The following is a 16599-nucleotide window of genomic DNA, read 5'->3' on the forward strand; positions in this document are numbered from 1 at the left end:
CGGGAGTTCTTCTGCCGGTAGGTCGTCCGATACACCCCGTACCTTTATATTGTTTGCCCTTCGTGTATCTTCCATCGTTGCAAACCTCCGTTCAAAGGTCTCTGCTGTGGCCCGCAGGCTCCTAATCTCCTGTTGCATGGCGGTGATATCTGCAGCATGAGTAGCGGTCGTGCTCTCCAGGGTGCTCAGTCTCCCGGTCATTCCCTGGAGGTCTGTGCGCAGGCCAGCCATTTCTGCCTGGATCGTGGTCTGCAGGCCCGCCAGCAATGCCTTGAGCACCGCAGTCGTGACTGGTGCATTATCAGGGTCTGGTGGAGTGGCTTTGGATGCCGGTGGATTGGGAGAGGGATACATGTCATCCTCTTGGGAGAGATCATCCGACAATTCAGAGTAAGTCTCCGGGTAATCGGCCATCTTGGGCCTAGCTGCTCCGCGGGCTTGGCGCCACATGGCTCCGATATCGAGGCCAAGTCTGGGCTCGTCGGGCTTTGGCTTTTTATTTTTCCGGCCCATATCGAGTCCCCTGCTGTTGCCCGGGATTTGTGGCTGTTTGGCCGTGTTTATCGCTGAAATCAGGCAGTTTTTTTGCTTGAGATCGCAGGAGCTACAGTGCCGTGCGACCTCTCTCCTCTGCAGCTTGGCTCCGCCCCTCTCTTTCTATCTTTTTTCATATCTCTATCTATCTATCTACCTTTATATCTCTATCTATCTATCTATCTATAAAGGTTGACTAATGGGCTGAGGGGACGGGGTTAACAGTGGGTAGTGAGGTTGGCTGACTGGGACTGGCAGCAAAGGGATTAATAGTGGGTAATGATGTTAGTTGACAGGAACTGGCAGGGAAGGGGTTAACAGTGTGTAGTGAAGTTGTCTGAGGGACTGGAGGAGACTAAATTGATTAAATTGGAGGGAGGGAGATAAGCACTTGTGGGATCTATCAGTGTCTCTGCAGTTCAGTCTGTGCTGTGAGCATTCCTTACACTAGATAAGACATGACTCTATTTTCTTTGGCTGCAAAAGGTGTGTTTCTTTCAGAGACTGGGAATCAGGAACATATTAAATTGTGAGAGGGGGGTGGCTAAGGAGGCTGGGTTACACTGCTGAAATCAGCAAAACATTTTACAGCACTATGGGAAAACTATACAGATTTGAAAGAAAATAAACTAACCACAGGTATTTTAAGCTTATTAGCTTTATTTTAAGCTTAACTTGTTTAGGTGCGTGGAGTGTCCCTTTCAGGAAAAAAACACAAAAGAAAACAAACAGACGATTTAGTCTCCTCCAGTCCCTCAGACAACTTCACTACACACTGTTAACCCCTTCCCTGCCAGTTCCTGTCAACTAACATCATTATCCACTATTAATCCCTTTGCTGCCAGTCCCAGTCAGCCAACCTCACTACCCACTGTTAACCCCGTCCCCTCAGCCCATTAGTCAACCTTTATAGATAGATAGATAGAGATATAAAGGTAGATAGATAGAGATATGAAAAAAGATAGAAAGAGCTATAGAGAGAGATAAAAACAAAAGGCTTATTTTTGATTCCATAGTTTTTTTATAATTGGAAACATATGCTGCGATGTGGCCTTTCATCACTGCCTAAGAAGTCTATCATAATAGCATTGTATTTTCTATGTGGTCCAAGTTGTCATCTGTGAAATTGGCCCAGGCTCCCACGAACATTTTCTTAAATGAGTCATGTTTCATTAAACAGTTTGAGAATCGACACTATGGGGTCAACTGGAGGGGTGGATATATGTTTAGGGTCAATTGGGGTCTGAGATGAGAATGAGAGATTTGTGTACCAGTTCAGAGATGACCAAAAATAAGTCAATCCTAGATGAGGAGTTAAGGTCCCTGGATGTGTGTGTGTAATTCCTGACCTTGATGCTTCTTATCCTCCATATGTCTCTGAGGCAGAAACTTCTTTGAAAATTAAGAAGTCCCTGATCCTCCTGGGAGTATTCATTAGTATTTTTAATATGGTTCACAATAAAAGTAATTCTCATTAAACAAGAAATTCACCTGGAAAAGTAGGCCTACGCTCTGGGTTATGGTCCCAGCATTGTTTCATGAGATTTGTGGCTTCTTCTGGGCAGTTCTCTGGTAAGTCTTCAAGGAGTGGCCTTTCCATGCGTTCCGAGACACATTTAATTAATTGTGAATCATTAAGTGCCTCTAGAAGATATAACAGGACAAACATTATAAAAGTACACTAGAACAAATTGTTCGAGACTTGTCACTAAATATCAGAAAACAATACAACTCCTTACATACATAAACTTTTATGTTGCTTTCTTGGCTTTGCTGTATATGTATTCATATAATTCCTCTATAAGGATTCATATATTCAATAAAAATTTAAAGTTGCTGGTTATAGAGAAGTAAACATGCATCAGCATATGACAATGCATCTATCATCTACTGTACAATTTTATGGATTGAATATGTGATAATGCATTGCAGTTATCATCAAGTCATTGAGAGTTTTATTTTTAAATAGTATATTTACAGACTCCCTGTTAGTTTAACCCTTTCCCGCCATCAAGTCGTTCCATGCCTGAAAATAGTGAGCCTTAACATCATTAGGACAGCATGGAACGTCTTTTAGTTTTGGTGTGAGCAAGGGCTCCTCTCTGTACTGTATAAGCTACAAAATCCCTTTGCTATCAGTACTGATGTCAGCAGAGGAAATTCCACTGAATTAGTGTAACGGTTTTGGTTAGGGTTAAGGGTAGGTGTAGGGTTATGGTTGTGTAGGGATAGGTTTATGGATAGTGTAAGTTAAGAGTGGGCTAAGGTTAAAAATTGTGTAGGGTTAAGATTAGGGTGTGAGGTTAGTTAATGAAAGAATAAGGTTAGGGGCAGGGTTGATATAGGGTCAGCAATATTACCAAAATTGTATTTGAATCCTAGGCATATGAGGCATTTAACATTCAGGTCTGATAAGTTAATCTATTTTAAGTTATTGTTCTTTAGTTGCACTTGATAAAAAAAAAAAGTGTGCAAAAAAATTAGGAGTGTTTTCATCTCCCCGCCCCCCACACTTTTTAACATTTTATATAAATGAAATCTCTGTGGTCTTTCCTGATCTGTGCAGGGCATGAAGTAGGGCAGACACTAAAAACTGTCGGTTTTCAAACACTGTCCGACCAAATGTACATTTACACTGATCAGCCACAACATTAAAACCACTGAAAGGTGAAGTGAATAATACTGATTATATCATAACAATGGCACCTGTCATTAGGCAGCAAGTTAACAGTCAGTTATTGAATTTCATGTGCTGGAATCAGGAAAAATGGACAAATGAAAAGCTCTGAGTGACTTTGACAAGAACCAAATAGGAATGACTCGACAAATGGGTCAGAGCATCTCCTAAAAAAACATATCTTGTGGGGTGTTCCCTGTATGTAATTACCTACCAATAGTGGTGCAAGGAAGGACAACCAGTGAACCTGAGAGTCAGAGTCACAGCGCCCACGCTTCATTCATACACGTGTGGAGCGAAGGCTAGCCTGTCTGGTCCGATCACACAGAAGAGCTGCTGTAGCTCAAACTGATGAAAAACTTAATGTTGGCCATGATAGAAATGTGTCAGAATACACAGTGCATCACAGTAACAGAAAAATATTAAGAACCTCTGCTTCATACTCTGATCACTACACAGTCTGTGTAGATCAGTAGACAAGAGGTTTTTTTTTTTGTGTAGCACTTTGGTTTCAGTTTGGGTTACAAGTTGTGCCAATTAACAGGGGAGATTTTATTATTTATAAACATTCTTAAAGCCAGGTGCTCTTTGACTTTTCTGTTCATATATGTAACTATTTTTTTTTTTTTTTAATCTGTTTCATCTATTGTGTTTTATTTACATGACTTAAATATTAGTGCAACAGTCTAGTCTACAGAGTCATAATGACCATATATTATTAAACATGAACGTCTTAGAAAAGGAGGCTCACGTTAATGTCCTCCACACACTTGGTAGTCTGCAGAATGTCTCCCAAAGTTGCATCCGTTTTCGTATACATCACACCTTATGCAATTTAAATGAAAAACTAATATAAAATACTTATTTGTGTTCACCAAAAAAAAAAAAAGATATCAAGAACAACATAAAAGACAATCAACCAGGAAAAGGAAAGTGCTCATCACAAATTATAACAAAATTGTAAATATAAAAAATAAATAAATGAGAAAGTGTTCACACAAGACGTTTTAATACATTGTAATACCACTAGAGATCAGGTTTTTAAGGTGTAATATGAGTACAGGACAGTTTTGTGGAAAGGGTAAGGGGAGGGAAGAAAGAAAGGGTTATAGTCCATAGGAGAGTTATGAGTTAAGGCCATGATCTGTTAATGGCAACTCAATGCGCTATCTACGCATTTACCAATATGAACTCAATGCTGCAAAAAGGACTCGGGTGTCAGGGGTAGAGATAACGGTCCAGGGGGTATCATATGCTCTCTAATACAGTACTATCAATCTTTTTACTGAGGATTCTGCTATTCAGAAACTGCAGTCTATTATACTATTGGTGTAACACTGAAAATAAGAGGGGGTCTTTTCAGGCATACTGAGAGAACTCAATAAAAAAAACACATCTTTTTCTTACCTTCATAAGGTTCCTTGTTCGTAAAGATCACCCAAATAACGATACCAAAGCTGTACACATCTGACTTCTCACTGGCTCTTACATGAATAGAATTTAAATGCTCTGGGGCCATATAAAGCAATGTCCCAGCATTGCACGCTTTCATCTTGCTATTTGATTTTTGGCATTTCTTTTGTCGATTAGTCTCATCTTTAGTAAGCTTGCTCCATGTTTTCAGTGTAGCCAAACCAAGGTCTGCAATCTGCAAGAAACCATATTAAACACCCAAACTGAACTTTCTGATTGCCTGGAGAATAATTTGAATGGCACAAAATTAGTTAAAGGAACACTCCAGACACATAAATCACTTCAGTTTCAATCAATGTATCTCTACATTGACAAGCTTAGAGTCATGTCTACAATTTAGGGAATAAGATCCATGAACTTGTGGCAATAATTGCAACTGATAATGTAGATTTAGTCGCTGTTACTGAGACATGGTATAATGAGAAAAATGACTGGGACATAGCAATACCAGGGTACTCTTTATATTGAAAAGACAGGGAAGGCAGGAAAGGGGGAGGGGTGGCCCTGTATGTGAAGGATAGCATAAGATCTAGCCTAATAAAAGTTAGTGAGGCGAATATAGAGTCAGTTTGGGTTACATTAGAATTTGGTAATCACACAGTAACTCGTGTGGGTGTGATTTATAGGCCCCCAGGACAAATAGAAGAGTTAGATAATCTACTAGTTGAGGAAATAGCTAAAATGACAATGAAGGGGGAAGTTATCATGGGTTACTTTAATCTTCATGATGTGAATTGGAAAACAAAATTAGCTGCTTGTGCCAGGAGCACACATATTCTAAACTCCCTACTGGGATTGTCTCTAAAACAAGTCGTTGAGGAGCCAACTCGTAAAGAGGCCATACTAGATTTAGGCTTAATAAATGGAGATTTGGTATCAGATATTACTGTAGGTGAAAGTTTATGATCCAGTGATCATCAGTCAGTGTGGTTTAATATAAGAACAGTGACTGAGTCACACCACACAAAAACAAATGTTTTAGACTTAAAAAAAAACAGACTTTTTTAAAATTAGAATATGTGTAAAGGAGTCATTATCAGACTGGAGCAATTTAAATGGAGTCCAAGAGAAATGTGATTATTTGAAAGTTGTACTGCTGAAGGCAACATAAAATTGCATTAGGCTTGTCAGTAAAAGCAAAAAATTCAAGAAACCACTGTGGTACTCCACAGATGTGGCCAAAATAGTAAAAAACAAAAAGTTAGCATTTAGTAATTATAAAAAAAAAACCAGAGTGAGGAAGACAGAATGCTCTATAAGACTAGGCAGAAAGAGGCTAAGCAAGTTATAAGAGCTTCCAAATCTCACACAGAAGAGAAAATAGCACAGTCAGTAAAAAAAAAGGGGACAAAACATTTTTTAGATACATAAACGAGAAAAGGAAAGTAAAACAAGGATTAGTTAGATTAAAAACAAAAGAAGGAAGGTATGTAGATGAGGATAAAGGTCTAGCTGACTGCCTCAATTAATATTTTTGTTCAGTATTTACAGAGGAAAATGAAGGAAAGGGACCTCAGTTAGGAAAAAGGACAAATAAGTAATTTATTACATGTGAGTTTACAGAGGAGGAGGTTATATTTCAACTGTCAAAAGTAAAGACAAATAAGTCAATGGGACCTGATGGCACACACCCAAAGTTATTAAAAGAGCTTAGTGGTGTACTAGCAAAACCATTAACAGATTTATTTAACCAATCATTGTTAACAGGAGTAGTCCCAGAAGATTGGAAGTTAGCGAATGTTGTGCCCATTTACAAGAAAGGTAGTAGGGAGGAGTCGGGCAACTATAGGCCAGTAAGCCTTACTTCAGTAGTGGGGAAAGGAATGGAAACCATGTTAAAGGATAGGATTGTTGAACATCGAAAAATACATGGATTTCAAGATCAGAGATAACATGGGTTTACTTCAGGGAGATCATGCCAAACTAATCTTATTGATTTTTTTGATTGGGTAACTAAAATAATAGATCAGGGTGGTGCAGTAGACATTGCTTACCTAGATTTCAGTAAGGCTTTTGACACTGTTGCACATAGAAGGCTTAATCAATAAATTGCAATCTTTAAGTTTGGATTCCAATATTGTTGAATGGGTAAGGCAGTGGCTGAGTGACAGGCACAGAGGGTTGTAGTCAATGGAGTATATTCGAAGCTTGGGCTTGTCACCAGTGGGGTACCTCAGGGATCTGTACTTGGACCCATTCTCTTTAATATTTTTATTAGTGATATTGCAGAAGGTCTTGATGGTAAGGTATTTCTTTTTGCTGATGATACTAAGATATATAACGGGGTTGATGTCCCAGGAGGGATAAGCCAAATGGCAAATGATTTAGGTAAACTAGAAAAATGGTCAGAGTTGTGGCAACTGACATTTAATGTGGATAAGTGCAAAATAATGCATCTTGGACGTAAAAACCCATGGGCAGAGTACAGAATATTTGAGTCCTAACCTCAACATCTGATGAAAGGGATTTCGGGGTGATTATTTCTGATTACTTAAAGGTAGGAAAACAATGTAATAGAGCAGCAGGAAATGCTAGCAGAATGCTTGGTCGTGTAGGGAGAGGTATTAGCAGTAAAAAGAGGGAAGTGCTCATGCCATTGTACAGAACACTGGTGAGACCTCACTTGGAGTATTGTACGCAGTACTGGAGACCGTATCTTCAGAAGGATATTGATCCTTTAGAGAGAGTTCAGAGAAGGGCTACTAAACTGGTTCATGGATTGCAGAATAAAACTTACCAGGAAAGGTTGAAGGATCTTAACATGTATAGCTTGGAGGAAAGACGAGACAGGGGGGATATGATAGAAACATTTAAATACATAAAGGGAATCAACACAGTAAAGGAGGAGACCATATTTAAAAGAAGAAAAACTACCACAACTAGAGGACAGTCTTAAATTAGAGGGGAAAAGGTTTAAAAATAATATCAAGAAGTATTACTTTACTGAGAGGGTAGTGGATGCATGGAATAGCCTTCCAGCTGAAGTGGTAGAGGTTAATACAGTGAAGGAGTTTAAGCATGCGTGGGATAGGCATAAGGCTATCTTAGATATAAGAGACTAATGAAAGTATTTTAGAAAATTGGGTAGACTAGATGGGCCGAATGGTTCTTATCTGCCGTCACATTCTATGTTTTTATGAGGAGCATTCAGCATCTCCATGCAGAATTTGGAGATCCTAAACGCAAGTGCTGCACACAGTGCAGTTTGGATTAGCACCTCTATTGGCAGTCTAAGTAACTGAACCTACAGGTGTTACTAGGCATCAATGTAAACAGTGCCTTTTCTCTGAAAGCATTCACATTGAGGACACCAGAACCACTACATTAAATAGAAACACTCCACTGACCAAATACAAGATAAACATCACTGTTTAGTAGATATACCCCAAATGTAAACTTGCATGCATTTAATTATGCATGTTTTCATTGGTGTTATATCCAAATACAGCTTGCACAACTTGTCTGCTGCCTTTGCAAGCCCTCCCCCCTACAAACCCAGTCCAGACTTACTCCACTCACAGACTTCCCAGCTCAATGAGAATTTCCTACACTTTGCAATAGCTGATGTAGTGTGGGAAAGCCTATATAAAGGTCTTCCCAGCTATCAGCGCTCAGTCTGCGGTGAGCACTCCATTGGTGAAGATAACATTTTTATTGCTGTGTGTTTTTTGCCCTGTGTGTTTTTTTTTTCCTTTCTTTTTTGCGACCTGGTTTTATTTTATTTAGTGGTGTCAGTTAATATAGACTTTTTGCTTTAATACGTGTTTGATTTAGAATTATTTATTTTTAACTTTTTTAATGTGATGGCTGACTAGCAAGCTCTGGCCAGCCACCCCATAATTAACCCTTGTGATGCCAAGGATGTTTTAAGTAATTGCATGCTGGTTGTTGGTGCTGTAAGTTGGCAAATAGTACTTCAGTAAAAAGCAAGTGAACGATAATATGTGAATATGCATCCTGACTGATGCATTCAGTTCCCGTTCAGCGTAAAATCTTTGTTTTACAAATCCTCCAAATCCTATGCTTTGTATAGGATTTGGATGCGAAAGCACCAATTTTAATCATGACAGATTCTCTCGAGTCGACCGTATTTGGCTTTAGTAAATCTGAGAATTGTCATTGCAGTCAGAATTCAGTAATTTTTATTGGATTCTGCTCATTCAGGTAAAATCTGACCTTGAGTAAATAACCTGGTAAGTAAATAACCCTGTAAAGTGAGAATTCCACGTGAATTTCAAACTTAAGGTAAAAAGAGTCAGCTATGCTTTCAGTTTGGCAACTCTAGCCTTAAATCTGAAATTCACTTTAATAAACAACCCCGACACCCTGAATAAGGCACAGATACATAATTACACACAATGTAGGGATCACAAAATAAAACACAATTACAGGAATGACTATAAATATATGTGAAAAAGATACCTTTATGTGAAAATCATTGTTCACTAATATGTTTTCTGGTTTTAAATCCTTGTGTACAACATTTTTACTATGCAGGTATTTCATGCCTTCTATAATTTCCAAAATACTACGTGTCTTTATAGACAATGGGACAGCAACCTAAACCAAAGAAATAAAACAAAACAACTTTAAATGATTAACAAAACCAACAAATGAATGCTAAGCACACAATGATAAAGAAATGTACACAGTAAGTCTCTGGTGGTATCTGGCACCAGGGCATTAGCAGCAAGGTGCGGGGTGCAGTCTCCATGGATCAGATCTGTTGTTCCGGCACATGTACATTTACATTCAGGACAATGCATTTGTCATTAGTATAAATGAGATAGTTGATTCAAACGTATGAATATGAATAACTGTAATATTTAGATATATCATCAACTATTGCATCCTAAAGCATATTCAGAGTATAGAAAAAAACACCAAGATTTGTTCTATTCTACAGGACCAGAGACAAAAACTCCTCCCATATTCATGCTTCAGATCTTATCTACTGTCAGGATCCCGCGGGCGGCTGCGAGGGGAGGCTGCAGTCCGCTCGCGGCACTCACCCTCCAGCCGTCCGCGGTCCCCTTCCTGCCATGTGTTCGGCGGGCGGCATCCTCCCAGCCACGGATGCCGCCCACGTCTTCCTCCAAGTCCCCCAGCGGCAGCATGCATGACGCTGCACGCTGGGAGACCGCCCAATTTGTTACACGCCGGGGTCAGTCACCTGACCCGGCGTTAAAGGCACAGTGCCTCAATCACAGTGGGAGATTTAGATATCTCCCACGTGTGATTGTTAATTCTGATTGGAAATCATCCAATCAGAATTAACCTTCTGGTTTAAATACTTACCTTTCCTGTTCCTCCCTGCCCTGTTGTGGTCTTTGCTTTATAGTATTGATTCTGAACGTGTGCTTTCTGGTTACGTACTCTGGCTTGTTATACTGACTTTGTGACTTTCTCCTACCCTTTGACCTCGGCTTGTTTCTCGTTATTCTGTTTTCTGGTTCCCCTTTCTCGGCTTGTCTCCTGACTATTCTGTGTGTGCTTAGCCCGGCCACTCTAAGGACCGGTACTGCACACTTTCTGTGTGTGTGTCTGCGTGTGTGTTAGCGTGTTAGGTTCCCCGAATCGTGACATCTACATTCTTATCCAATTCAAAATTTGGGATCATGGTTATATGTGAAAAATGGATTACCAACATTTTGATCTCACTTCAATACTTACATCCAACTCATTCTAGAATAAATGCTCTCCTAAATGTTTGCAGAAACTACTAGAGTGGTATGGGATGAGATAAACTTACTGAGGATATTTCCTAAGTTTATAATGGTCTTTGGCAATGCTGATGATATCTTAAAGAGACACTCTAAAAACAATGACCACTTCATCTCATTGGAGTGGTTATGGTTTCTTGAGTATCCCGGAGCCATGTCACTATTCAGTATTAATCCATTTTCAAATAATTAAACAATGAGCGAGGAATCCGAGGTTCTCACAACCTGGCCCCTCTCTTGGCTTCCATATTAGCCTGATCAGCGATAGCTGACAGTGGTAGATTGACAGTCTATAGGTGCTAGCTCACAGTCACCTAAGACTGGGTTGCCGTGGCTAATGTGGAGTATTATTTTGCATTAGCAATACCTTCAATGGGGCATAGTCACTCATGCTGGGGACTGTCATTCAGTATTAAACCATTCTACAAAAGTTCCCCACTGAAACATGGGATGTGCCAAGGTACTCTCCTGTACCCATAATCAGTGCAAAGCGCTGCAGTGATTATGGTATTTGAAGTATTCCTTTACGTCACCTCTAAATGGTTTTATTATGTAAATTATAGGTTTGTATAGCGTGTGGCACAAAGACACACACACACCACACAGTATTCAAATCAAGTACCAATCAAGTTAATACTGACTAGGGATGTCCAACAGAAATACAAGTATTTCTTAAAACGCAAATCTTACATCACCTTACATGATTCATACCTGTTTTAAGACAGACAGTAGATTTCCTTTCTGCATGTATTCAATCACCAAAGAATAGTTTTCATTTTCTAAAATGACACCAAGTAGCTTCACAATTCGCTCATGATTGAGTTGACGCATAAGTTTTCCCTCTTCCAGAAGTGCATTTCTGTCCCTTAAAGTACAATTGATGAAATAGTGTCACATACACATCATTTCACATAGTGCAACATTAACTTTTGGTACAAATAATATTGTGCTATCTTAAATTATGTTACTTTACACAAAACCTGAGTAAGTGAATGTTAGCTCGTGCACACAAGGCCACAAGTGTTAACTATGTAAATGCACCAGTGAACACTGCTTGACAAGTATTTATTTGTGAGTGGCTAACAGTATACCGTATGTGTAATTAATTGGTGGAATCCTAGGGCATCCTAAAATGTAAATACATCACTGCCATTAATTATGTACAAAGTATAACGCAATGTAACTTACTCAAAACTCCTGTATCCCGTGTACACTTTTTTCAATACAACTAGCTCTCCATTTCGATGCAAGCACAAAGACACCATGCCAAATCCACCTGCATCCAGGTCTTCTTGCTTTCCTAGATCCGCAGAGCTCATACTGATGTCTTCAATAGACATGTTTGCTGCCGATGTTAGGATATTCTGAAATAATTATTCTGAAGAGTAGCGTAACAATTAGTGTGGTGTATTTGTTTATTGGATTGTCACATTAACAACATTTTGGGTAGTGGTTTTTCATATAGAGAATGCTATTAAATATACATTTATTTCATATATTCATTTTATTTCACTTTAATTATTTACATTAACACACGAATATTTATATAATTCTCCAAACAAAATATCAATGCATTTTGAAAGGGAATACAGTTAGTAGCAAAAATATATTGAGTTACATTTCCTTCTTTAAAAAAGTCTTATTCATTTTCTCATAACTGATTAAGCAATCAAAAGGAGGAAGCTTCATGTGTGATTTTTGTTCTCCTTGCACGTCACACATTTTATGCATAAAATATCTCTAATTCAGCTACGATTCCAGTTTGGCCAATATAGCCTTAAATCAGCTAATAACCTTGTTAATCTACGCACTTGGCATTTACACAAGAACGGTGTTATTTTTTTCTTTACCTACAGAAATATCAACAAAATCTGTTTTTAAATATTTATAGTGGATTGTAGCTCTGCACACAATAGCAATTGGACAATTAGAACATAGGGTAATTTAAAGGGAAACTCCAGTGCCAGAAAAACGATCCGTTTTTCTGGCACTGGAGGGTCCCTCTCACCCACCAATCCCCGGTTACTGAAGGGGTGAAAACCCCTTCAGTCACTTACCTGGGACAGCGGCGATGTCCCTCGCCGCTGTCTCCGCCTCCGCGACGCTCCTCCTAATGATTACGTCGGCCGGTGGGCGAGACTAATCTCGCTCACCGGCCGAGGAGACCTAACGCGCATGCGCGGAAATGCCGCGCATGCGCATTACGTCTCCACATAGGAAAGCATTGAAAAATCATTTCACTGCTTTCCTATGGGGTTTTGAGCGACGCTGGAGGTCCTCACACAGCGTGAGGACGTCCAGCGACGCTCTAGCACAGGAAACCTGTGCTAGAACCCAGGAAGTGACCTCTAGTGGCTGTCTAATAGACAGCCACTAGAGGTGGAGTTAACCCTGCAATGTAAATATTGCAGTTTATGAAAAACTGCAATAATTACACTTGCAGGGTTAAGGGTAGTGGGAGTTGGCACCCAGACCACTCCAATGAGCAGAAGTGGTCTGGGTGCCTGGAGTGTCCCTTTAAACTAATGGCAGAAAGATTTGAGGCCAAACAAGGGACTGTCCCACTAACTAATGACACTTGGAAGGTGAACTTGGCCACTTATTTATTACAGTTACAGAAATCCCACAACATTAAACCAGCAAACCTCTAACCAGTCTCAGATATATTAACATAAATCATAATAACTACCGTACTACTTCTGTGTACAGTTAACGTATCGCCATCACGAATTTCTAAGAATTCCATTTTTACTGTACTATCTGTATACAGAATAAACCCTAAAACATGATCACTGTAACCGTATATTATAATATTATAGTAACTTTCTCCCACGAACCTCTTTCTTCCACGGAAAGGGGTATAACTGAAGCTCCCTCGCCGTCTGGCATTTAGGCCTCAGTGACCAGAAGCACTTCCTTATTTAGACATCAAAACCGAAACTGAAAGTCTCCCAGCCTTTACCTGATTTCTAATAAAATATTTTACTTGTGCTTTCCATAAGAACAAATACATTAAAAACAGGAAATGTGCGATCAACCGAGTTACAGACATTCAATACAAGAGATATTAAGACAATGTCACATCATCAAAAGGGGTCCCCAGTACCCAGCGCGAGGCAACAAGTCAAAACTTCCACTTCCTTGAAAACTGTGGACTCCAACTCCTATGAGGGTCAGTCAGCATGGTAGATATTAATAGCGCGGGCCCTTCCGGAAATGGAACGCCGCCCTCAGTGATAGTGTATCACTCTGTTCATACATTCCATTATAACTCACCTATATGATCCGACCTGCTCTATAGAGTGACCTCTGGCAACATAGTCTGTGCACCCCGAGTGCTGTGTAGCTGGAACAGTCGCTGGATTTACTCACTATCAGTCCATGTCTTTTAACATGACAGCTATTGGCAGACAGTACTATGAATTACACACTAATTCTTCCTGGTGCTGGATATACTGAACATAGATCCGCCTCTATGAGCACGTCTCACTTCCTAGTTCCTAAATGGGATTCTGCAGATCTCACGGTTACTCTGAACTATGATCTTTTTTTTTTTAATTAATATAATTAGTTATTGTAATAGTTATTGTAATAACTAAAATTATAAACAAAAGGACAGATTTATTGGTTAAATAATGTCTGGTGTGGGGCTAGGTTGTTTTTGTTGTTGTTGTTTTTTTTTTCATGCGAGCAAGTACAAGTCATAGGTGTAGAGCCACGACAGCAATGACACGTTACAGAATAGCATAGGTAATACAAGGCGTCATGGTGGTACAAGTCGCACATTTTTGATAAAATGGACTGATAATTTATAACGTGAGGTGTGGTTTGAGATAATGAGAGTGTAGTCCACTCGTCTGTGTGGGATTAAAGGGACACTCCAGGCACACAGACCACTTCTGCCCACTACTCTTAATCCTGCAAGTGTAATTATTGCAGTTTTTTATAAACTGCAATAATTTCCTTGCAGGGTTAACTCCACCTCTAGTGGCTGTCTACCCGGCCGGTGGGCGGGATCAGTCAGAAGGAGGACGCAGTCAGAAGGAGGAGCGGCGCGGAGGGAGGGATGTCCCACGTCGCTGCCTCAGGTAAGTTACTGAAGGGGTTTTCACCCCTTCAGCAACCGGGATTGGGGGTGGGAGGGAGAGGGAACCTGCAGTGCCAGGAAAACAATCCGTTTCCCTTTAATTCAGACCGACACATAATAACAGCAAGTAATACATAACATAGTAAAGCACAGAAACATAATAATAAAACACAGACTCAGATGTGTGCTGAAAAGGCCGTGGTCTTTTATTTAGTTTACAAATTATACAAACATAACTTATTTACTTTAAAACACGTAATTTGTAACCAAACATCCCCAGTCCTTAACCCCTTAAGGACAGAGCTTCAGAAGCTTGACTTACGCTTAATGACACAAGCAATTTTTGCATTTTCTTGCTGTTTGCGTTCAACTGCAATTTGCATCTCTCTCATTTATTGCACCGGCACATATTATATACTGTTTTTTAAAGGACAGAAAGGGCTTTAATTTGATATAACATATATATATATATATATAAATGCTTACTTATTATAAAAAAAATACAGAAAAATGCAAAAAAAATGAAAAATATTGTTTTTTTTTACAGTTTTTGCAATAATAATGTGTGCATAATTAGTGCAGGTTAAGGAAAGTAATTAAAAATAAATTCATTTATTTGTTCTGATTTACAGAATATATAATGTGTCTGGGATTTTAAGTTTTTTTTGGTAGTTACAGGTCACAAAGCACAAGGAGTAAAATAAAATTTTAATGTGGAGCGATTTTAGAATTTGGTATGTTTGTCTTGTAAGCCTAATAGCCATAAAAGAAAACAAAATTGCCACACAAAAGTATATATTTATATAAAGTAGACACCACAGGCTATTTACCTAAGGTTGTTTTGACACTTTCTACGTAGCCATTTTACCGCCAACCTCTGCTAAATATTGGAGTAAAATTGTGTTTTTTGAGGGTTTTCGCACACAAACTTATAACAAAGAACTTCTCAAATGTATTTTGTAAAGTTGGTGTGTGCTATTCCTGTACAAAGTTTTATTATGTGTTCAGTTACTTCTGCTGAGTACAACGGTACCCCCATTGTATGTCGTTGGCACTATTTCGTGAAGTTACAGTGCCATATAGGAGACCTATCCATTTCAGTATTCACAGTAGAATTTTGAGAGACGGATTTAATGAGCCTATGTGTCCATTTGGGGTATTATAACAGTTTGACTGTTCAAAAAAAAACCACAAAGGCCTACCATTTGTAAAAGTAGACACTCCAGGGTATCTCATAAGGTGCATATTGTGCCTTAACATGCCCCCATTATTTCACCAATATATGCCAAAGTATGTGGTAAAAAATAATTTTGTGCGTTTTTTACATATGGATTGCATTTTTGCTAGGCATTGTGTATATTTCACATGTGCCACTAAGTTCAAACCCCCCAAATTATGCTCAGCTAAGTCTTCTGAGTAAAATGACACCCCCATTGTATGTCTTTGGCACTATTTCGTGAAGCTACAGTGCCATATAAGAGACCTATCCATTTCAGTATTCACAGTAGAATTTTGAGAGACGGATTTAATGAGCCTATGTGTCCATTTGGGGTATTATAACAGTTTGACTGTTCAAAAAAAAAAACACAAAGGCCTACCATTTGTAAAAGTAGACACTCCAGGGTATCTCATAAGGTGCATATTGTGCCTTAACATGCCCCCATTATTTCACCAATATATGCCAAAGTATGTGGTAAAAAATAATTTTGTGCGTTTTTTACATATGGATTGCATTTTTGCTAGGCATTGTGTATATTTCACATGTGCCACTAAGTTCAAACCCCCCAAATTATGCTCAGCTAAGTCTTCTGAGTAAAATGACACCCCCATTGTATGTCTTTGGCACTATTTCGTGAAGCTACAGTGCCATATAAGAGACCTATCCATTTCAGTATTCACAGTAGAATTTTGAGAGACGGATTTAATGAGCCTATGTGTCCATTTGGGGTATTATAACAGTTTGACTGTTCAAAAAAAACCCACAAAGGCCTACCATTTGTAAAAGTAGACACTCCAGGGTATCTCATAAGGTGCATATTGTGCCTTAACATGCCCCCATTATTTCACCAATATATGTCAAAGTATGTGGTAAAAAATAATTTTGT

The 16599-nt window shown here is 39.1% G+C and overlaps 1 protein-coding gene across 1 annotated transcript in view; it reads right to left on the reverse strand.

Moving 5' to 3' along the window:
• RIPK1 (receptor interacting serine/threonine kinase 1) overlaps positions 1–13869 on the reverse strand; it is a 39012-nt gene extending 25143 nt beyond the window's left edge. The window contains exons 1-6 of the mRNA XM_063451778.1: positions 13684–13869; positions 11596–11785; positions 11119–11272; positions 9107–9244; positions 4619–4859; positions 2026–2178 (exon numbers count right to left, since the gene is read on the reverse strand). Coding sequence (XP_063307848.1) covers positions 2026–2178; positions 4619–4859; positions 9107–9244; positions 11119–11272; positions 11596–11747 — 838 coding nt within the window. The 5' untranslated portion in view covers positions 11748–11785; positions 13684–13869. The remainder of the gene's footprint in view (positions 1–2025; positions 2179–4618; positions 4860–9106; positions 9245–11118; positions 11273–11595; positions 11786–13683) is intronic.
• Between the last annotated feature and the right edge of the window lie 2730 nt (positions 13870–16599).

Source organism: Pelobates fuscus, chromosome 4, assembly GCF_036172605.1.
Source record: "Pelobates fuscus isolate aPelFus1 chromosome 4, aPelFus1.pri, whole genome shotgun sequence".
NCBI lineage: Eukaryota > Metazoa > Chordata > Amphibia > Anura > Pelobatidae > Pelobates > Pelobates fuscus.